Here is a 22,675-nt window from a genome sequence, read left to right as displayed (position 1 = left end):
TAGACCTGGTCACATCTCATTAACCCTGCTCCTACTAACCCTGCTCCCTAACCTCTTGGCTGCACCTCTTTTCTTCCTGAGAACTGGGGTAAGGTTGAGAGGGCCGGGGGGAGGTGTTGGGGTGGTTTGAGAGCCCCTCCTGGGGACCTTGGTTTCTGGGAGGGGAGTTGTGCTTTTGTATTGTTTATCCTTTGTATATTTCTGTATATAATTGTATATAACTGTATATAAGTGTATATATTGTAAATAGCTGCTTGTAAATTCTGCTAGCTGTAAATAATTTGCTTCATCTATATTCCCAGGGTCCGGCTGAGTTAGCTGGGGCAAATTCAAAAGTGTGGGGGGGCGGGGTAACCCCCAAACCATCACACACCCACTGCCCCTTCTCCTGGCACTGGGCATCACCCAGCAGAGCCTGGCTCCAGCCTCCTGGCACTCACCCTGCACATATTGATAACCATTGCTGAGGTCACCTCTCAGTCTCCTCCTCTCCCAGCAGCACAGCCCCAGCACCCTCAGGCTCTCCTCATAACAGATGTTCAACTTCCTTAATCATTTCTGTGGCTCGGCACTCTCTCAAGCAGCTCCCTGTCCTTCTCGGGCTGGGGGGCCCAGAACTGGACACAGTACTCCAAATGAGGCCTCACCAAGGCAGAGCAGAGGGGCAGGAGAACCTTTATCAACCTACTAACCACAGCCCTTCTAATCCATCCCAGAATGGCACTGGCCCTCCTGGCCACAAGAGCACACTGCTGGTTCATGGCCATTCACCAGGACTCCCAGGTCCTTCTCCCCTTTCCCTCTCCAGCAGCTCAGTCCCCAGCCTAGGTTGATACATGTCCTTATGTTGCAGAATGCATTTGTGAGGGTTACTTAAAATGCCTTCCAAGCAATGCAACTGTATCTTGAAAAACACAATGATACAAAACAAATCTGACATGCAAAAGCAGTGTTAAATTGGATTTTACCTGAAAACCATGTAATTGAGACAAATTGCACAGAAAGAACTATACTTTAGAAATTAGCTAGCAGTTTCTCCAGGCGTTCTAATTCTGCAGATCTTGATGACTTAGCATTGGATTCCATAATAAACGTAAAAGCAGGTTTTCAGTGAGTCATAGAAATAAGGAGGCTGGGATAGCAAGAACGACCTTTGGAACGACCAGACCCAACAGCTTGAATCACAGGCAACAGAGGTGAGAGACTGTTGAGCTACTGCCAGCGTGAGTTCAAATCCACAGTTGAGCATCAATTACATCTCAAAGCAGGACAAGCATGTTTGGTATAACACTGCTCTGTATCCTCCTGACTTTGAAGCTCTTTGCAACATGCTTCCTTCTGTGTCTGCTCCATGTGATGGCTGAGTTCCAGCCATACTCATGCCCTGCTGCTGGAGGTGTTTGGACACTGTGTTAAGTGGCAAGTCAGGCTTATAACTAGAGTACAAACTGCATTGCTTTTCTAAAACACCTTTACCTTTGAGGCAACAGAGCACTGGAACAAACTGTCCAGAGAGGTGGAGAACTTAAACACCCACCTGGACACGTTCCTGTGCAACCTGATCTACACGAACCTCCTTTGGCACAGGGTTTGGCCCAGATGATTTCCAGAGGTCACTTCCAACTCTTACCATCCTCAGATTCTGTGATTAGTATTTTAATGAAATGCCACCAAATATTTACAATTTTGTCTACTTTTATGCTGCTTGAAATAATTTTTATCACATTTTCTAATTCTGGTGTATTAAAGGCTTTGTAAAGAAATTTAGTATTCATTATAAAAAAAACAAGCTGTGACTGCAAAAACATCTCAATAAACGACAAAGTTTAGCATTATTGGATTTTACAGAAACTGCTAGGCTCTGGTGCTCTTTTATCCCGAAAATAAAGAAGAGAAAAGCCAAGGATGGCCTTCAGTGTTCAGATGACTGGTGACAGAAAACAAGTTCAGACAAGGAAGCTACCGCGAGGTGAAGGGCCAAGCTCCTTTTTCCATCTCTTTTCACTGCACATACCCTTTGTGAAATGTCATGGTCAAGGGCAGGCAAAAATTAATGTTGTTCTAATCCTCTTTAAACACTTTACCTCCTTCAGCTAAATGTGTCAGACAGGAAACTATCCACAAACAAATGTGAGATGTTAAATTACTAACAGAACCGTGATTTCCTTCTTTTGCAAAATCTCATTACTTGCTGCAATATTATTTCCACCCAAGGAAGTCAGTCTGCAACACCAAATATTTTCACATGCATTGAAACATGGAGACTACACAAGCCTGAGGATGTTTGCTTTGGCAAAGGATGGAGCTTCCTCTGTTTCTTTGAATACAATATAAGCCTCCTCATTTATGTCTTCATTTGGGGGAGGGAGAGAAAACCTCAAAAACACTTTAAAATAACATTTTTAAACAACTGCAAATAGTTTTGCTACTAAAAAATGAACAAAAAAGGTAAAAACCACCTTCAAATTTTCATTACACATTCTAAATGAAGCAGGGCATTAGGGCAATTTTTCATTTCTTCCTGAATGCCAGGCCTTCAGAAGCCTTGCAGCTTAAAACGATCTTTATCTACCAATTTCCCCTAAACACCTCACCCAACAGAGCCTAATAGCTACTGCACACATACTTTCTCTTTAAAGAGAGCTAAACTTACGATGACATCAGCCTGTCCTATTTGTCTGTGACTTGCAATGCAGATGAAGTTCACTCACTAAATGTTGCAAGCCTGCCAAAATTCGGGGCTGCACAGAACAGTATGTTCGGGCCCTGATGTCTTGCCAGTTTTCAATGAAGTGCTTGACAAGGGACTACATGTGGAGGTCAAGTGATACTATCATGATCTCACCAGACGCTAAGCTGTGGTACTATTCACAATGCAGCTAGCATAGTCTGTTCAGAAAGAGTTGGCAGGTAATCCGCGAACTCATACCCAGAAGTAACAGGACTGTTACAAAAGATGAAAACACTACTGATGTTGGCAAAACAGACTGTTCCAACAATTTTCTTGCATGCAATTCAAAGACTCAACTCTTAAGAAGTATTTTTACTTGCAAAAAGTAAAAGGATACAGATTCTTATAGAGTCAACCAACCATGCAAACTTACTGAGGGTGCATTCAATTCCCTCACACAGATAATTAAAGAATATATTAAACAGGACAGGCCCAGTACTGAACCCTGGGGGACACAACTCGAGGACGTAACTCTGTTCACCAACACTCTTTGGGCCCCGCCATACAGCCCCCAGTTTTGATCCAGTGTGGAGTCCACTTATCCAAGCCTTGTGCCATGAGTTTCTGGAGAAGAATGTTGTGTGAAACAGTGGAAGGCTTTACTAAAGTCCAGGTAGACAATGTCCATGGCCTTTCCCTCATCCAGTACACAGGTCACCTTATTGTAGAAGGAGATCAGTCAGGCAAGACCTGCTTTCATAAACCCATGAAAACTGGGCCTGACCACCTTGTTGCCTTGTACATGCCACACAAGGATGATCTAATCCAAAACCTTTCCTGTCGCCAAGGTCAGACTGAGAGGCCTGTAGTTCCCTGGATCATTCTTTTGGTCCTTCCTAGAATTGTAGAATCAAGCAGGTTGGAAGAGACCTCCGAGCTCATCCAGGCCAACCTAGCACCCAGCCCTAGCCAATCAACCAGACCATGGCACTAAGTGCCTCAGCCAGGCTTGGCTTCAACACCTCCAGGGATGGTGACTCCACCACCTCCCTGGGCAGCCCATTCCAATGCCAGTCACTCTCTCTGCCAACAACTCCCTCATAACATCCAGCCTAGAACTCCCCTGGCACAACTTGAGGCTGTGTCCCCTTGTTCTGTTGCAGATTGCCTGGGAGAAGAAACCAACCCCACCTGGCTACAGCCTCCCTTCAGGTACTTGTAGACAGCAATGAGCTCTGCCCTGAGCCTCCTCTTCTGCAGGCTGCACCCCCCCAGCTCCCTCAGCCTCTCCTCACAGGGCTGTGCTCCAGGCCCCTCCCCAGCTTCATTGCCCTTCTCTGGACACCTTCCAGCACCTCAACATCTCTCTTGAATTGAGGAGCCCAGAACTGGACACAGCACTCAAGGTGTGGCCTGATGTGAGAGTCTAAATCCTCTCTCTCCTTCATCAACAAAGATAAAGATTGCATCATCTCTCCTTAATCACCAAAGATAAAGATTGCATTGTCTCTCCTTAATCTTGTTACTTCTGGGACTCAGACTCCGTGCTTGGCCCAAAGCTCAGGGATGCAAATCAACAGACAACACCTTCGAAACTCCTGGAGCTCAGCCTGGCTGGAATGCCCAAGAGGCCTACATCTTATCTCAGCTACCCACAAGGGAAAAGGTTTCTGTTTATTCAGGGTATGGACAGGTGCAGCCAGGGAGGGGGCGGAGGCCCTCCCCCCGGTGGTGCCGGACCCCTGCGAATGCATGAGAATGCACAGGATGATGCCCTGGGGAGCTGCAGCTGGACACTGAGCAGAAAAACTGTATAAAAAGGCAGGAGAAAGGCCTGCCAAAGTGTGGCATTCCCAGCAGACCACCAGTGCACTTCCACCGGACCATCAGTGGCACTCCCAGCAGACTACCAGTGGCACCTCTACCGGACCACCGAGGACAGACCACCAGCAGACCACCAGAGCTGCACCACCTGAAGAAACTGACAAACTCCACAGAAGATCATCCCTGGGCCACGCACCCGTCTCTCTCTCTCCCCTCCATCTGCGACTGAGGGTAATATGATCACAGCTTTTTTTCTTCCCTGCTCCTTTTCCATCGTTCTCTTTATCCCTCTCTCTCCCCCTTCTCCCCTCTCTCCCTCTGTTTTGCCCACCCTTACCCTTTAATAAATAGTTTCATGGTGATCTCTGGTCTCGTTTGCACCTTAATGTCACAACACAGAAATCCATAAGAACTGATCTTGCTCCTCTGGACAGAGATACTGTTCATCTCTGCTCCTCTGGACCTTGACACCTGACCAGTGCTGAGCACAGGGGCACAAGAACCTCCCTTATCCTGCTGGCCACACTGTTCCTGAGCCAGGCCAGGATGCCGTTGTCTCTCCTGGCTACCTGGGCACACTGCTGGCTCATCTTCAGCTACTCTCTACCAGCACCCCCAGGGCCCTCTCTGCCTGGCTGCTCTCAGCCACTCTGTTCCCAGCCTGTAGTGCTGCTTGGGGTTGTTGTGTATCTATTTTATTAACTGCTATCTTAAATCAGAAATGCTCCTGACAAACGAATCTGCCATTCTTGCATAATTATGATGTGATGTATATTAAATACTAAAACAAAGACACTTTCTGAAATTTTGTTAATAAAATTGGACACACGCTGCTAGTAAATACATGTGCAGCAACACAAAACTGTGCATTAGGAGCTCTAAAGGGGATGGGTGGCACTTTGGAATGAAACTATTGAACTTCTTTAGATTTATCAAGAAAATTTTGTAATATATTAAAATGTAATATAACCTTTACTGGTACTCTGAAGATACTGAGAAAGTAGTCACTACAGTGCATCTATCATCTAGCTGTAGCCTTTGATAACTACTTTAAGAGAATTAATGTGCTTGATTAAGCATGCATATAGCAGAACTAATTTTCAAAGTTATTTTTCTCATAAAAGAAATTAAAATTACTTCCTTTCACTAGCAGCTTTTTTTTTGAGCCTGCCTAAATGTGATGCTTTACATGACAGCAAGTTATGCCTTCAGCCATCATTGCACTTTTCTCTCTTTCTTTAAATTCGGTCCTGCATCAATTATCCAAACTAGAGTACACTTATTCAGCTACATTAGGCATCCAGACTGCATAGCAAATATTATCTAGCTGGTTTCATGTTTGCCATTTGATCATTGTTTTGTCAGCCACAAAAAGAACAAGTCTGAATACTTCTCACTCAGCTAACAGAATGCCACGTTTAAAGCTCTTCAGGGAAAATGAATAAATCACCTTCAAATTGGAAATTAATTATTCTGTGTTCTAATTTCTTAGCAATTTACTGCTGTGTAGGACATTTTAGGGACCACAGACCTCTCTTTTACTACTCACTTTTCTTTCTGCTTATTGGTTACAGTACATCTTGGCAATGGACTGTGCAATAGGATAGCAGTAGCTAGGTTCATCTCCAGTGCAAATATTAAACAGATAAAACTTCTCAGATTTATGACTAGTTACAAGGATGATTATTTCCATAAAACTTAACATATGTAAAGGACAACAGTTTGTACATGGCTTTTTCAACACAAGGGAATTCACTGGAAGTCATTATAGAAAGATCCATCCTTACACACTCCTCTTGAAGAATATCAATGCAATCCTTTGGGCAAATGTGGACAAATCCAGAAAAGCAGCACTCCATAAAAGATCAATCACTCATAAGAGATAATCCGGAGTTGAAAAGGAGAAACATAAATGCCATGTATAAAAGGTGGAGGGGGGGGAAGGAAGACCTAGGCAACTACAGGCCAGACAGCCTCACCTATCTGCCTAGCAAGAGCATGGAGAAGATCCTTCCGAAAACTGTGCCAGTGCACATGGAAAATGAGGTGACTATTGAAAACCAACATGGTTTAACTAAGGGCAAATTGTGTCTGACAATTTTGTTAGCCTTCTACAACAGCGTGACAGCATTGGCAGATAAGGGAAATGAACGTCACCTACCTGGAGTTGTGCAAAGCATTTGACACTGTCCCACACATCATCCTTGTCTCTAAACTGGAGAGACATGGATATGATGCACAGACCAGTCCATTTGATGGATAAGGAGCTGGCTGGATGGTCACACTCAAAATTGCAGTCAGTATGAACCTGTGTGGTGCTGTTTACATGCTGGAGGGAAGAGATGCCATCCAGAGGGACTTCGACAGGCTTAAGAGGTGGACTCTCAGGCCACCTCTTAAGAGTGTGCACACTCATGAAGTTAAACAAGGCCAAGTGCATGGTCCTGCACCTGGATTGAGGCAATATGAAGCACAAAGACAGGCTGGGCAGAGAATCGACTGACAGAAGCCATGTAGAGGACTTGGGGGTGTTGATGGATGAAAAATTGAGTATGACCCAGCAATGTGCACTCACAGACCTGAAAGCCAATTGCATCTTGGGCTTCATCGTGAGAAGGATGGCCAGCAGGTTGAGTGAATTAATTCTCACCCTCTACTCTGCTCTCATGAGACCTCACCTAGAGTACTGCACTCAGCTCTGGTGACTTCAGCATAAGAAGGACATGGATCTGCTCAAGTAGGTTTAGCAGAGAGTCGCGAAGATGATCAGAAGGCAGAAGCACTTCCACTATGAGGACAGACAGAGTGAGTTTGCATAATCAAGCCTAGATACAGCTCCAGAGAGATCTTACAGCAGCCTTCCAGTACTTACAGGGGGCCTTCAGGAAAGATCTTTATCAGGGATCACAGTGACAGGATGAAGGATAGCAGTTTCAAATTGAAAGACAGTAGATTTAGACCACATACAAGGATGAAATTCTTTACTGAGAAAGTGGTGACACTGGAACAGGTTGCCCAGAGAAGCTAGGGATGCCCCTTCCCTGGAAGTGTTCAGGGTCAAGATGGATGGGGCTTTGAGCAACCTGATCGAATGGGAGGTGTCCCTGCCCATGGCAGAGGGGTTGGAAATACATAATCTTTCAGGTCCTTTACAATCCAAACCTTTCTGTGTTTCTACAATTCAATGATTGGGAAAAGGCTGAGGTACATAGTACCTTCTTTGCCTCAGCCTTTAGTAGTAATACCAGTTGTTTGAAACCCAGACCCCTCAGCTGGAAGATAGCGATGGGGAAAAGAATGAACCCCCCATAGTCCAGAAGGAGATAATTAGTGACTTGCTGCACCACTAACACATCCACAAGTCTATGGGGTGAAAAGGCATACACACAAAGGTACTGAGGGAGCTGTTGGAAGAGCTCACCAAGCTACTTTCCACCATTTATCAGCAGTCCTGGATAAGCAGGAAGGTCCCAGCTGACAAGATATTGGCAAACATGATGTCCATCTACAAGAAGGGCCAGAAGGAGGACCCAATGAACTACACACCTGTCAGTCTGACCTCAATGCCAGGGAAGGTCATGGAGCATGTGCCATTATGCAGCACATGAAGGGCAACCAGATGATCAGGCTCATTCAGCACAGGCCTTGCTTAACAAACCTGATCTCCTTCTAACAAAAAGGTGATCCACTTAGTGGATGAAGGAAAGGCTGTGGATGTTGCTTATCTGGACTTTAGTAAAGCCTTTGACAATGTTTCCTACAGTATTTTCCCGGAGAGACTGGCTGCTTATAGCTTAGATGGGTGCATGGTTTGCTGGGTTAAGAACTGGCTGGATGGCTGGGCTCAAAGACTGGTGGCGAATAGAGTTAAATGCAGTTGGTAGTCAGTCACTAGTGGTGTTCTGCAGGGCTCAGTGTTGAGGACAGTTCTCCTTACTATCAATGGTCTGGACGATGGAATTAAGTGCAACCTCAATAAGTTTGCAAGACAACACTAAATTGGGTGGTAGTATTGATCTGCTTGAGGGCTGGGAAGCTCTGCAAGGAGATCTGGACAGGTTGAAGAGATGGAACAAAGTATGAGGTTTAACAAAGCCAAGTGCCAGGTTCTGCCCTTGGGTCGCAACAATCCCATGCAACACTACAGGCTTGGAGAAGAGTGGCTGGCAAGTTTCCTGGTGGAAAAGTACTTATGGGTGCTGGTTGACAGATGAACATGAGGCAGCAGTTTGTTCAGGTGGCCAAGAAGGTCATCGTGGCCTGCAAGAGAAATAGTGTGACCAGGAGGAGAAGGGAAGTGACTGTGCCCCAGTACTCAGCACTGGTGAGGTCACATGTTGGATACTGTGCTCATTTTTGGGACCCTCACTACAAGAAAGACATTGAGTCATTCAGAGAAGGGAAATGAAGCTGGTGAAAGGTTTAGAGAAGAAGTCTTACAAAGAATGGCTGAGGGGATTTGGATTATTTAGTCTGGAGAAGAGGAGGCTGAGGAGAGACCTTATTGCTCTCTTCAATGTATATCACTTCACACTAAACTATGTAGATTTGTACTTGCTTTCTCCCGCCAGCACTCAATCTCATAAGGTCTTTCAACAGTCATTCCTCATACTCAGCCTTTGTTTCTGCTATCTGGGTAACTCACTTTCTAATTTTACTATATTTTTTCCAGGTAATTTCTTAATATCATAATCACAGAAACACAGAACTCTATATCAGGAACATGGACCCACAAATACTCCAAAGCTGTTGCAGCATTCCACCACTATAGGTGCAGGCTGTTTACTCATTCCCCAGGATTCCTCTGATTTGTACTGTGGGTTATTTAGGAGTGTAATGACTTTGCCCTTTATAGAATCAGGACGGCTTCCTTCAAGAATCGATGGTGTGGTTGTTTGAGAAAGATTTCTAGCTCAGACAGGGGAGAGGTGAACATTCTAGGGATAGGCCACAGAATGGCAACAATGGATAAGCATCAAGAGATTTATGTCTGGAAGCACAGCTCAATGATCTGTCATGCGGTGATCCGTGATGCACTGGAGAAAGGTGGAGCTCCAGAGCACCTGCAGTTCATTGATGACATCATTGTCTGGGGGAACACAGCACAAGAAGTTTTTGAGAAAGGCAACAAAGTAATTGACATTCTGCTGAAGGCAGGTCTCGCCATAAAGCGAGACAAGGTGAAAGGACCTGCTAGAGAGATCCAGTTCCTGGGAATTCGCTGGCAAGATGGTCAGCACCACATTCCAATGGATGTGACAAACAAAGTTTCTGCCATGGCAAATCCCACGAACAAGAAGGATACGTTATCTTTCTTAGGAACAGTTGGATTTTGGAGGCTGCACATCTCTGGGTACAGCCAAATTGTAAAACCTTTGTATGATGTGACTCGAAAGAGGAACAACTTTAGGTGGGGACCTGAACAACAAGCAGCCTTTGATCAGATAAAGGAGGAAGTAGTTCATGCAATGGGTTTGGGATCTGTCTGAACCGGTCCAGACATAAAGAACATTCTCTACACAGCTGTGAGTGATAATGGTCCAACCTGGTGCCTATAGCAAAGAGCCCCAGGAGAAACATGCAGCCGACCACTTGGTTTCTGGAGTAGAGGATATAGAGGGTCAGAAGCAAACTATACGCCAACGGAGAAAGAGATCCTTGCTGCTTATGAAGGAGTAAAACCTGCTTCTGGAGTAATTGTTACAGACTCTCATCTTCTTTTGGCTCCCAGATTACGAACTGGACATTTAAAGGAAAGGTCATCACCACATCACACAACTGATGTTACCTGGTCTAAGTGGATGGCTCCCATAATGCAGCAAGCATGCATGGGGAGTTCTGAATGACCTGGCACAGTGGAGATGATCACCACCTGGCCAGAAGGCACAAACTGTGTACATCCTCCAGAGGAGCAAATAACTCAGGCTGAGGAAGCTCCTCCTTATGGTGATTTGTCTAAAGAAGAAAGAACTATGCTTTATTTACAGATGGTTCCTGTCACCTTGTTGGAAACAAGCTAAAATGGGAGAGCTGCAGTTTGCAGCCTTCTGCTGAAGCGGCAGAAGCAGCAAGGGGAAGGTCCAAGCTGTGCTTCAAGACATAAAGCTCTTGATGCTCCAATGAAATGATATTAACTTATCCATTGTTGCCATTCTATGGCCTATCCCTAGAATGTTCACTTCTCCCCTCAGAGCTTCTACTTCTAAGTTTCTCTGTTCTGAATCTAGCTCAGTCACGGATGGTAAGAGAGCTTGGTGAAAATCGTGTGGGAACCCAGAAAGACTGTATCAATCTTTGTGGCTAAATGGAAATATTTTAATGAGAGAAATTAGATCACTGGTTGTGAAAAGAAAATAATGATGATCTTTATATCATTCACTGGTTTGATGAGAGGTATAAAAAGTCAAAACATAAACAATGTTTGGGTGCTTTCTCCTGGAATGTTGTCCTGTTCACTCCTCTCTGTGTTCTTTGATCTAATCACTTTCGTTTAACCCTGACCTGCCCTGACACCTCACCTCTGATTTTGGCAATTAATAAGCAAGCTTTGTTTATGTGTGGGTTTCTGAGATAAAAGGAGGAGGAAACAGAGAAGAGGAGGGGGTAACCTTGATCCCTTCTAGGCAGTTTGTTTTGTCTGTGAGGGAATTCAGGATTTCTGTACTATTTCCAACTTGTATATAATTGTAAAGACTTGTACATATTGTGTACACATGCTTGAAAATTTTGCAGTGCTGTAAATACAGCTTCATCTTCCTTCCAAAACTGAGTTAGTCTGGGTAATTTCAAGCAGTAGGGGGAGGGAGGTTCCCAACTCATTATACAATCAGGTCACACACATACAATTATTTGCTGAGTGTGTGAAGAGTGCTCTTCACAGGATCCCAGGCTCACAGGATGTCAGAGGTTGGAAGAGACCCTAAGAGATCATCCAGCCCAACTCCCCTGCCACAGCAGGACCATACAACACAGTTCAGGTCACACAGAACACATCCAGATAGGCCTTGATAGCCTCCAGAGAAGGAGACTCCACAGCCTCCCTGGGCAGCCTGTGTCAGTGCTCTGGGACCCTTCCAGTCAAGAAGTTCCCTCTTGTGTTGAGCTGCAACCTCCTGTGCTGCAGCTTCCATCCATTGTTCCTTGTCCTATCCCAGGGAGCAAGTACAACTCTTAGAGAGTTGTAAGGCAGGATTTCTGTTTTAGTAAAGCTACATTTACCCTATTCATTATGTTCACAGAGATGCCAAATAGTTAAATTCCTTATTATATTTCCAGTATTTCTTCCCAGTACATGAGTGTCATGGTTTGAATTGAATCTGTTGCTATTCACACCATGCTCATGTCAGCCAGCTTGAAGATGAAAATGATTACAGGAGCAAGGCATTACAGAGCTTGAAGTTCAGATTGCAACATGAGAGGTTTCCTGTTCTGAGTGCAGCTTTCGGTTTCCAGATTTGTGGGTGTGCATCTCTTCTCCTGGGGTTCACAAGGGGTTGAGGGGTGGGGGGGGGATTAGCTCGCTGGCTTCTGCTTGCCATGGGTTAAGGTAATTATAGGCACATTTTATTACTTCATTTGTATCACACTCTTTTTATCTCAACTCCTAATCTCAACCCAGAGGTTTTTTTTTTTCATCCTCACTTCTTCGTCATAGAGGAAAAAGGCTGTTTAACCCATTACAATAAGCCACATTAGGATGCTTACAGTTTTCCTCATTCACAGAATCACAGAATGTCAGGAACTGGAAGGGATCTCAGAAGCTCTTACTCTTTAAGCAACTGGAGGCTGCCTCAAGATCACCTGCCCTTGTTCTGGTGGGCGACTTTAACCTACCAGACATCTGCTGGGACTTAAACACTGCAGAGAAGAAGCAGGCTAGAAGGTTTCTGCAATGTGTGGAAGACAACTTCCTATCCCAGCTGCTACGTGAGCCTACCAGGGGGGCAGCCCTGCTTGACCTGCTGCTCACAAATAGAGAGGGGCTGGTAGGGGATGTGGTGGTTGGAGGCTGCCTGGGGTCCAGTGACCACGAAATTATAGAGTGTTCAGTACATGGAGAAACCAGGAGGGGATCAACAGAACCTCCACACTGCACTGCCCAAGGGCAGACTTCAACCTATTTAAGCAACTAGCTCAGAAAGTTCCTTGGGAAAAAGCCCTTGAAAACAAAGGGGTCCAGGAAGGTTGGAGCTGCTTCAAGAGAGAACTCCTGCAGGCACAGGAGCAGCTGTGCCATTGAGCCGGCAGAGGAGCCAAGGAGGGAGGCAGCCAGGCTGGATGGGCAGGGAGCTGCTGAAGGGATTAAAGATAAAAAGAGAGTGTATCACCTTTGGAAAAGAGGGGAGGTGTCCCAGGAGAAGTTCAAGGAAGTTGTTAGGTCTTGTAGAGGAAAAATGAGAGAGGCAAAAGCCCACTTGGAGCTCAGGCTGGCCACAGCTGTCAAGGAAAATAAAAAGTGTTTCTTTAAATATCTGAATGGCAGAGAAGGGCCAAGGACAACCTCCAGTCCTTGTTAGATAGAGAGGGGAATAGAGTGACAAAGGATGAGGAAAAGGCAGAGGTGCTTAACACCTTCTTTGCCTCAATCTTCACTAGTGGGACAGGTTGTCTCCAGCACAGCTGGACTCCTGAAGTGGTGGATGGAGTCAGGGGCCAGTACAGTCCCCCTCTAATCCATGAGGAAGCAGTAAGGGACCTGCTGCGTCATTTGGATTCTCACAGGTCCATGGGACCAGATGGGATCCATCCTAGGGTGCTGAGAGAGCTGGCAGCTGAGCTGGCCAAGCCACTCTCCATCATTTATCAGCAGTCCTGGCTCACTGGAGAGGTCCCTGAAGACTGGAAGCTGCCAATGTGATCCCATCCACAAGAAGGGTCGTAAGGAGGAGCCAGAAAACTACAGACCTGTGAGCCTGACCTCAGTGCCAGGCAAGGGCATGGAACAGGTCATCTTGGGTGCCATCACAAAGCACCTACAGGATGGCCAAGGGATCAGGCCAAGCCAGCATGGGTTTAGGAAGGGCAGGTCCTGCCTCACCAACCTGATATCCTTTTATGATCAGGTTCCTGCCTGGTGAATGTGGAGCAGGCTGTGGATGGAGTCTACTTGGACTGCAGCAAAGCCTTTGACACTGTCTGCCACAAGAAGCTCCTGGCCAAGCTGGCAGCTCATGGTTTGGACAGATTCACTGTGTGCTGGATCAAGAACTGGCTGGATGGCAGAGCCCAAAGAGTGGTGGTGAATGGTGCCACATGCAGCTGGCAGCTGTCACTGGTGGTGTTCCCCAAGGATCAGTGCTGGGCTCAGTCCTGTTCAATATCTTTATTGATGATCTGGACGAGGGGATTGAGTCCAGCATCAGTAAGTTTGCAGATGACACCAAGCTAGGAGCAGGTGTTGATCTGTTGGAAGGTAGGAGAGCCCTGCAGAGGGACCTGGACAGGTTGGATGGGTGGGCAGAGGCCAATGGGATGAGATTGAACAAGGCCAAGTGCAGGGTTCTACACTTTAGCCACAACAACCCCAAGCATAGCTATAGGCTGGGGACAGAGTGGCTGGAAAGCAGCCAGGAGGAAAGGGATCTGGGGGTACTGATAGAGAGTAGGCTGAAGATGAGGCAGCAGTGTGTCCAGGTGGTCAAGAGAGCCAATGGCATCCTGGCCTGCATCAGGAACAATGTGGCCAGTAGGACAAGGGAGGTTATTCACAGTATCACAGTATCACCAAGGTTGGAAGAGACCTCACAGATCATCAAGTCCAACCCTTTACCACAGTGCCCAAGGCTAGACCATGGCACCAAGTGCCACATCCAACCTTGCCTTGAACTGCCCCAGGGACGACGACTCCACCACCTCCCCGGGCAGCCCATTCCAGTGCCCAATGACTCTCTCAGTGAAGAACTTTCTCCTCACCTCGAGCCTAAATCTCCCCTGGTGCAGCCTGAGGCTGTGTCCTCTTGTTCTGGTGCTGGCCACCTGAGAGAAGAGAGCAACCTCCTCCTGGCCACAACCTCCCTTCAGGTAGTTGTAGACAGCAATAAGGTCTCCCCTGAGCCTCCTCTTCTCCAGGCTAACCAATCCCAGCTCCCTCAGCCTCTCCTCGTAGGGCTGTGCTCAAGGCCTCTCCCCAGCCTCGTCGCCCTTCTCTGGACACGCTCAAGCATCTCAATGTCCCTCCTAAACTGGGGGGCCCAGAACTGAACACAGTACTCAAGGTGTGGTCTGACCAGTGCAGAGTACAGGGGCAGAATGACCTCCCTGCTCCTGCTGGCCACACCATTCCTGATGCAGGCCAGGATGCCACTGGCTCTCTTGGCCACCTGGGCACACTGCTGGCTCATGTTCAGGCAGGTATCAATCAGTACCCCCAGATCCCTCTCTGTCTGGCTGCTCTCAGCCACTCTGACCCCAGCCTGTATCTCTGCATGGGGTTGTTGTGGCCAAAGTGCAGCACCCTGCACTTGGAGCTATTGAATGCCATCCCCTTGGACTCTGCCCATCTGTCCAGGCGGTCAAGGTCCCGCTGCAGAGCCCTTCTGCCCTCCAACTCAGTCCTGTACTCAGCACTAGTCAGGCCACACCTTGAGTACTGTGTCCAGTTCTGGGCCCCTCAATTCAAGAAGGATGTTGAGGTGCTGGAACATGTCCAGAGAAGGGCAACGAAGCTGGTGAGGGGCCTGGAGCACAAATCCTATGAGGAGAGGTTGAGGGAGCTGGGGGTGTGCAGCCTGCAGAAGAGGAGGCTCAGAGGTGATCTTATTACTGTATGCAACTACCTGAAGGGAGGCTGTAGCCAGGTGGGGGGTGGCCTCTTCTCCCAGGTAACCAGCAATAGAACAAGGGGACACAGTCTCAAGTTGTGCCAGGGTAGGTATAGGCTGGATGTTAGGAAGAAGTTCTTCACAGAGAGAGTGATTGGCATTGGAATGGGCTGCCCAGGGAGGTGGTGGAGGCACCGTCCCTGGAGGTGTTCAAGAAAAGACTGGATGAGGCACTTAGTGCCATGGTCTGGTTCATTGGATAGGGCTGGGGGATAGGTTGGACTGGATGATCTTGGAGGTCTCTTCCAACCTGGTTGGTTCTATGATGATTCAATGATGATTCAATATTTCTGCCCTCATTGCAAAAATGCTGTTGAGAGATACCTGAGAATATTTAGAAGTCTGCCAGCAAAACTGGAGAGCATAGGTAACATTGTGGTACTGCCATTAATGATCAAACCCAAAGAAACTTGTAACAGCAACATGCACCATTCACGTTTCGGGCCTTCTTCATCCACAAAAAGAGAATTAAACCAGAACAAACTAAAAAGGCATTGAAACAGTTATGAAGATCCTTGGAAGCAGCTTAAAAAAAAATTACAAAGTTAGTCAAGTGTTCTCCCTCCTCCTTCAGAACAAATCTTGCTTTCAAATTCCCAGGGATCTTATCAAAACCTGAGAAGTGACCTACAGTATGCAATATTTTGCAGAATTAAAAGACAAGATTTTGAAAATCTTTCAGTATCTTAAGAGGTCTACAAGCAAGCTGGGGAGGAACGTTTTAGGCTGTCAGGTAGTGATAGGACTGCGGGGGAATGGAACAAAGCTGGAAATGGGGAGAGTCAGACTGGGTGTTAGGAAGAGGTTGTTCAGCATAAGGGTGCTGAGAGCCTGGAAGGGGTTGCCTGTGGAGGTGGTGGAAGCCTCATCCCTGGAGGTGTTTAAGGCCAAGCTGGATGAGGTCTCTGGCCAGCCTGATCTAGTGTGAGGTGTCCCTGGCCATGGCAAGGGGGTTGGAAATAGATGATCTTTGTGGTCCCTTCCCACCTTGACTGACTCTATGATTCTATGAAAAGCAGCTTTTTCCTATAGCAGAAACTGATTTATTGCATCCTTCCTCAGAACGTTAAAAAATATCCATTATTCTCAAAGGAGACTTCTGGATTCTCCACAGGAAAAAAAACCCACAAAACAAACAACTACCACCACCAACATAAAAAGCCCTTCTCCACACCCCCCCCACCCCGCCCTGCAAAAAAAAAAAAAGACAATTCAGAGGACATTTCAGGGAGAAAGGAAATGTGTCATAAGAGCAATGTTGAGAAGACCTCACCCAGAAGACCTCTAAGTCAAAAGAAACCTCCCTTCCTCTCTGCAAGATGATAATAAAACCCATGCATGCTTGATTTCTACTAGACAGCTCCGGCTTAGATGCAACTAGGAGAAGAGAGATAGCTAATCTGAGTCCATGCACCCTTTTGCTGAATCTGCTCTCCTTGTTAGAACAGAGTCTGACTGTCAGATGATCTCCACCATGAACTGCTCACTACCTTTCACTTTATACAGCAATACAGGAAAAGGCGTAAAGTAAAAGGGAAAAAATTACTTACAACACCTCCCCCGAGCACAACTACAGTAATTTCTACAAAAGTAGCATCAATCAACTAGGTAACCCCAAAGAAATTTGAAATAGTGTGCCCAGGTGGGCAGCAGAGCCAATGGCATCCTGGCCTGGCTCAGGAGCAGTGTGGCCAGCAGGACAAGGGAGGTTATTCTGCCCCTGTGCTCAGCACTGCTCAGGCCACACCTTGAGTGCTGTGTCCAGTTCTGGGCTCCTCAATTCAAGAGAGATGTTGAGGTGCTGGAAGGTGTCCAGAGAAGGGCAACAAAGCTGGTGAGGGGCCTGGAGCAGAGCCCTGTGAGGAGAGGCTTTGGGAGCTGGGGGTGGGCAGCCTGCAGAAGAGGAGGCTCAGGGCAGACCTCATTGCTGTCTACAACTGCCTGCAGGGAGGCTGTAGTCAGGGGAGGTTGGTCTCTTCTCCCAGGCAACCAGCAACAGAACAAGAGGGCACAGTCTCAAGTTGTGCTGGAGGAGGTCTAGGCTGGATGTTAGGAGGAATTTGTTGGCAGAGAGAGTGATTGGCATTGGAATGGGCTGCCCAGGGAGGTGGTGGAGTCACTGTTCCTGGAGGTGTTGAAGCCAAGCCTGGCTGAGGCACTTAGTGCCATGGTCTGGTTGATTGGCCAGGGCTGGGTGCTAGGTTGGCCTGGATGAGCTTGGAGGTCTCTTCCAACCTGGTTGATACTGTGAACCTATGAAGTGTGTAGACTCTTTTCTTTGAGACTACATTCCTTTGCAAACTGCTTAGTGCATTGCTTAACTATGCTTTGAATCATGTTCTGAAAAGAAACAAGTGTTTTCTAGAGGAGATTTAGAACAGTTACAGAAGGAACACTACCTTTAAACTGACAAGGGTTACTGCAGGGGCCTCACCTTTTCAGGAAAATTACTGTAAATCCCACAGAAACAAAAGCTGCAGTATGACAAAATTACATTGCAATTATCCGCCTAGTCAGAAAAGTGAGTGGAGAAAATCTAAAGCATAAATTAACACATGCCAGTCTTTGCATGTATGGAAATCTCTGATTGCAACAAATAGGCAGGGAGATCATAGAATCAGCAAGGCTGGAAGAGATCTCCAAGATCATCCAGATGAGTAATAAATTCCTACAGAACCATCTGCTCTGTAAAGAAAGTTGAATGTCTTGGATCTTACAAATCAGTTAAAAGTAATGGGCTGAGTGGGTTAGAAAGTCAAACTCCAGGTATTTGTAACAGCTACAGTTTCCTTTCTCCTACACAACTTCAGGGAACCAGGTAGTTGAAAAAATAAAAAAGGTCCTGAAAGCTTAGAGCACCTCTTAAATTTTCTATCAATGTGCCAGCTCACTGGAAATAAACATGTTCTCCTTTCACAGGACCTTCCTGTTAGTAACAGCCGCACTTAAATAAAGTTTTCTAAACAAACATCTTATCTTTTTATGGAAGGAAGTCCCTTAGTAAGGAATTGACGTCCTTCCCTGAGAAAAAACAACAAGATCAGTGCTAAATCTTTCCCATAAACTAAAGAAATAAACTTACACCTTGAGATTCTTCACTATTTTCTCAGTGGATTTGGATAGTATGCACACAGCTAAACCAGAAATGTTTGAGTTTTCCTACAAACAATAAATCTGTTCCTACCTTGCCAAATAATACTTCATGATTAATCTTTCCTCTCATTTTTGACTGCTTTATGGATCTTATGCTTCATTTCAACTATACTCCAAGCATCCTCAAAGAAGCTATAGGATGGAGTAACCTTTAATCTGGGCGCTTCAGAAGCACAACAAAACTATGTAATATTGTGACCTATTTAACCATTTTCAGAAAGATGTCATTTGCCCAATAAATGCAGTCAATCAGACTTTCGCAGCTCTGCTCAGAATCTGCCTTGCTCTTCGTTGAACTTGTCATCCACACCAGACATTTCTATTGCCCCAAATTAACTTCAGCATAGACAATCTTCTGACACAATCTTCATCTGCCTTCTTGCTTTTTCTTTACACTGAGTTTGAAGTTGACCCTGTACACCACTTCTTATCAATAAAATAAACACTTTTCTCCCAACAGTTTGAGAAATCCAGCACTTTAAACTGTTCGAAGCAATGCTGCAAGTAGAAATGTTCACATGTTTAAAGAGCATGGAGATTCTTGGTGTTTTTATGAAACACAGTTTAAAATCACAATGTCACACCACAAGAAGGTAAGTCTAAGAAAATGGTGAAATGGTGTCCTCTGATTACCATGCTACTATAAACTTAAGAGTCAGAATGCCATAGTGTTTTTGTACAAAAAGATCTCTTTATCTTAAACACAGAAGATATTTAATTTTGTGGGATGCTAGAAACTTCATAAAAACATAGAATCATAGAATCAACCAGGTTGGAAGAGACCCCCAAGCTCATCCAGTCCAATCTATGCCCCAGCCCTATCCAGTCAACTAGACCATGGCACTAAGTGCCTCATTCAGTCTTTTCTTGAACACCTCCAGGGATGGTGACTCCACTACCTCCCTGGGCAGCCCATTCCAATGCCAATCACTCTCTCTGCCAACAACTTCCTCCTAACATCCAGCCTAGACTTCCCGTGGCACAACTTGAGACTGTGTCCCCTTGTTCTATTGCTGGTTGCCTGGGAGAAGAGGCCACCCTCCACCTGGCTACAACGACCCTTCAGGTACTTGTAGACAGCAATGAGGTCACCCCTTAGCCTCCTCTTCTCCAGGCTAAACAACCCCAGCTCCCTCGGCCTCTCCTCACAGGGTTTGTGTTCCAGGTCCCTCACCAGCTTTGCTGCCCTTCTCTGGACACCTTCCAGCACCTCAACATCTCTCTTGAATTGAGGAGCCCAGAACTGGACACAGTACTCAAGGTGTGGCCTGACCAGTGCTCAGTATAGAGCAAGAATAACCTCCCTTGTCCTGCTGGCCACACTGTTCCTGATACAGGTCAGGATGCCATTGGCTCTCTTGGCCACCTGGGCACACTGCTGCCTCATCTTCAGCCTACTATCTATCAGTACTCCCAGCTCCCTTTCCTCCTGGCTGCTTTCCAGCCACTCTGTCCCCAGCCTGTAATGCTGCTTGGGGTTGTTGTGGCCAAAGGGCAGAACTCTGCACTTGGCCTCGTTCAATCTCATCCCGTTGGCCTCTGCCCACCCATCCAGCCTCTCCAGGTCCCTCTGCAGGGCTCTCCTACCTTCCAACAGCTCCACATCTGCTCCTAGCTTGATGTCATCTGCAAACTTACTGATGCTGGACTCAATCCCCTTGTCCAGATCCTCAATAAAGATATTGAACAGGACTGGGCCCAGCACTGATCCTTGGGGAACACCACTTGTGACTTTAAAGTAGGAATTTGAAAACCAAGTTTTAAAAAAGCCAGTGCACCAAATGCTGCAAGAAAACACTGCCTTTCTTTAGCTGTGTCTATAAATAATTACTGTTTGTGCTGGTTAGAGGCTAACTGGAATATTTTACTGGGAGAAATCAAATCCATGGCTGTGAGGAGAAAAATAGCAGTGACCTCTATCACTCATTCTTCTGCTGAGAGACACAAGTAGTCAAAATATAAGATAAGGCACTCCTCACACACTTCTCAGTTCTTCTTCTCTCTGGCGGTACGTGTGCATGTGTCTGCCTTCGCCCTTCAATCTGAGCTAACCTCTTCCTATACCTCCTTGCTGTCCTTCTGATACCTCGCCTCAGATCTCTGCAGATTTATCAAGTCAGCTATGTGGAGGTTTATCTGGTTATTTCTGAGGGGAGAGAAAGAAGGCAGAGAGAGGGAGTGGGGCGAGGAGGTTGGCCAGGAGCCTCCTGGGCAGTCTGACTGTTTTGGGAGGGGTATTGTGTTTCTGTATTACTTTTAACTTATATATCACTGTATACAGCTGTAAATATTTGTAATATATTGTAAATATCTGCTTGTGTATTGTGCTAAGCTGTGAATATAAAGCTTCATTCCTTAAATTCCAGATGGCTGAGTCTAGCCTGGCTGAATTCACTGGTCAGGGGGTGTGGGTGACTCTCAGAACCACTAAACTGTTTCAAAGGCATCTCTTCCAGTTTTGAAGGATGAAACACTCCTATCACACCCTTAGATATCGTAAGAATGGTAAAATAAGATTCCATGGTCCTTTACCAAGAGTGTGTACCAGCTTTCCTTGCTCAGTGCTTCACTGGAGAAGGACCTTAAGGTATATCTTTTCACAGATAAATAAGAGTGACAGGGAGTGAGGCTGGTGAGACCAAGCACTAGGCAGCTCCTCCTCCACTATACTGTACTCAAAGATTACTTCCTTACTCTATTTTCCACTAATATGCTTGGTTTTCCAAAGATCAGTGTGCTGTAGGGGTGACAAACCCTACAGAGGTAAGAGTCAGTACTCAATTAGAAGAGGTAGGTGATAGGTTGGAGTCGACGATCCTAGAGGATCATCCAACCTGGTTAATTCTGTGGTTCTGTGTTGGATCCTTGCATTTTTATTTAGCATACATATATAGCTTCACACACCAACTTTTACACTTTGCATTTAGAATTAAGTACTTTTTGTTATGGTGCAACCCAAAGCCTTAATGTACTTGTACATATTTAGTAGCACACACACCCAAATGCTACTACAAAACCGGGAATAATTTCCTTTTCCCTTAACTCTATTATGTTTGAAAGATTGGGTCCTCCAAAAGGTTTTCCCCTGTTTCTCTGCACTGCGGAACAGTGACCTTTATTAAAAGCAAAACAGAGCACTGCTTTAAAAGGTCATGAGAAACAGAAAGCAGAGCAGATTATCTGGCATCCCACAGCAGCACCAGAAACACGGATGTAGGTAACAGCCGGACAACAATCTGGGCACAATAGCGTACAGAAGACTTTTGTCAGTCATTAGACATCTCACCACTCATTAGCCACTGTCCCAGCTGATCAGGATACCTAATCACCCTTTACATTTCCACCTTTTCTGTCTTACTTCTTCACTCTACGTTTTTTAAGCATAATGCCTCACAAACCTTCTCTGGTTTAAAAAGATTCTTGATATGGGAGAATCCTCAAGGCAGTCTCAAGAAAGCTAAGTTAATATGCACAAAACTCCAGCACTTTTAATAATTTCATTTTCTAAGATGAAGAGTGTAGGCAAGCTGCAGCTGATGGCTACCCAAAATATTTCTGAATGACTTTAGCTCTTAAGAATGAACTGATGGTAGCCAGCACATCAAGCAAAGAAGCCCGTTCTTTGGTGTCACTGTTACCTGTGCTGCTGTCTTTTCTTGTCCACTCATATCCACGTTCTGCAATGCAGGTGTCGCAACTGGTGGAGGAGGTGCTCTGCGCTTTTTCACTTCTGCGTTCGATGTCATTCCTGAGATGTTACCAAGCGACAGAGATGGACCCAGGCAACTGGAACGAGAATTCACCGAAGGGGAATTTGGGGCTGTGGAAAAACCCTGTAAATGGATCAATGTCTTGGATTAAAATCAATTTCAAAAAATAATGGGAAAGAAAGAAAGAAAAACAAGAGACATCTATGGTTACTCTTTAAGCAAAGATATGAATGATCATGTGTGCTCCTCCATCAAACTTAGAATCATAGAATCGTAGTACCAGTTAGAGTTGGAAGGGACCACAAGGATCAGCCAGTTCCAACCCCCCTGCCATGGCCAGGGACACCTCACACTAGATCAGGCTGGCCAGAGCCTCATCCAGCCTGGCCTTAAACACCTCCAGGGATGAGGCTTCCACCACCTCCACAGGCAACCCCTTCCAGGCTCTCAGCACTCTCATGCTGAAGAACTTCTTCCTAACATCCAGTCTGAATCTA

General features: G+C 45.9%; 1 protein-coding gene across 3 annotated transcripts in view; it reads right to left on the bottom strand.

Annotated features, from left to right (window-relative positions):
* COBL (cordon-bleu WH2 repeat protein) overlaps window positions 1–22,675 on the bottom strand; it is a 237,006-nt gene that overhangs the window by 106,758 nt on the left and 107,573 nt on the right. For all 3 annotated transcript variants that reach the window (XM_064160737.1, XM_064160736.1, XM_064160739.1), the window contains exon 8: window positions 22,107–22,301. In XM_064160737.1, the coding sequence (XP_064016807.1) occupies window positions 22,107–22,301 (195 nt within the window). The remainder of the gene's footprint in view (window positions 1–22,106; window positions 22,302–22,675) is intronic.

Source organism: Pogoniulus pusillus, chromosome 21 (assembly GCF_015220805.1).
Source record: "Pogoniulus pusillus isolate bPogPus1 chromosome 21, bPogPus1.pri, whole genome shotgun sequence".
Classification (NCBI taxonomy): domain Eukaryota; kingdom Metazoa; phylum Chordata; class Aves; order Piciformes; family Lybiidae; genus Pogoniulus; species Pogoniulus pusillus.
The sequence above is the reverse complement of the archived record's forward strand: the minus strand, read 5'-3'. Positions and strand labels throughout refer to the sequence as shown.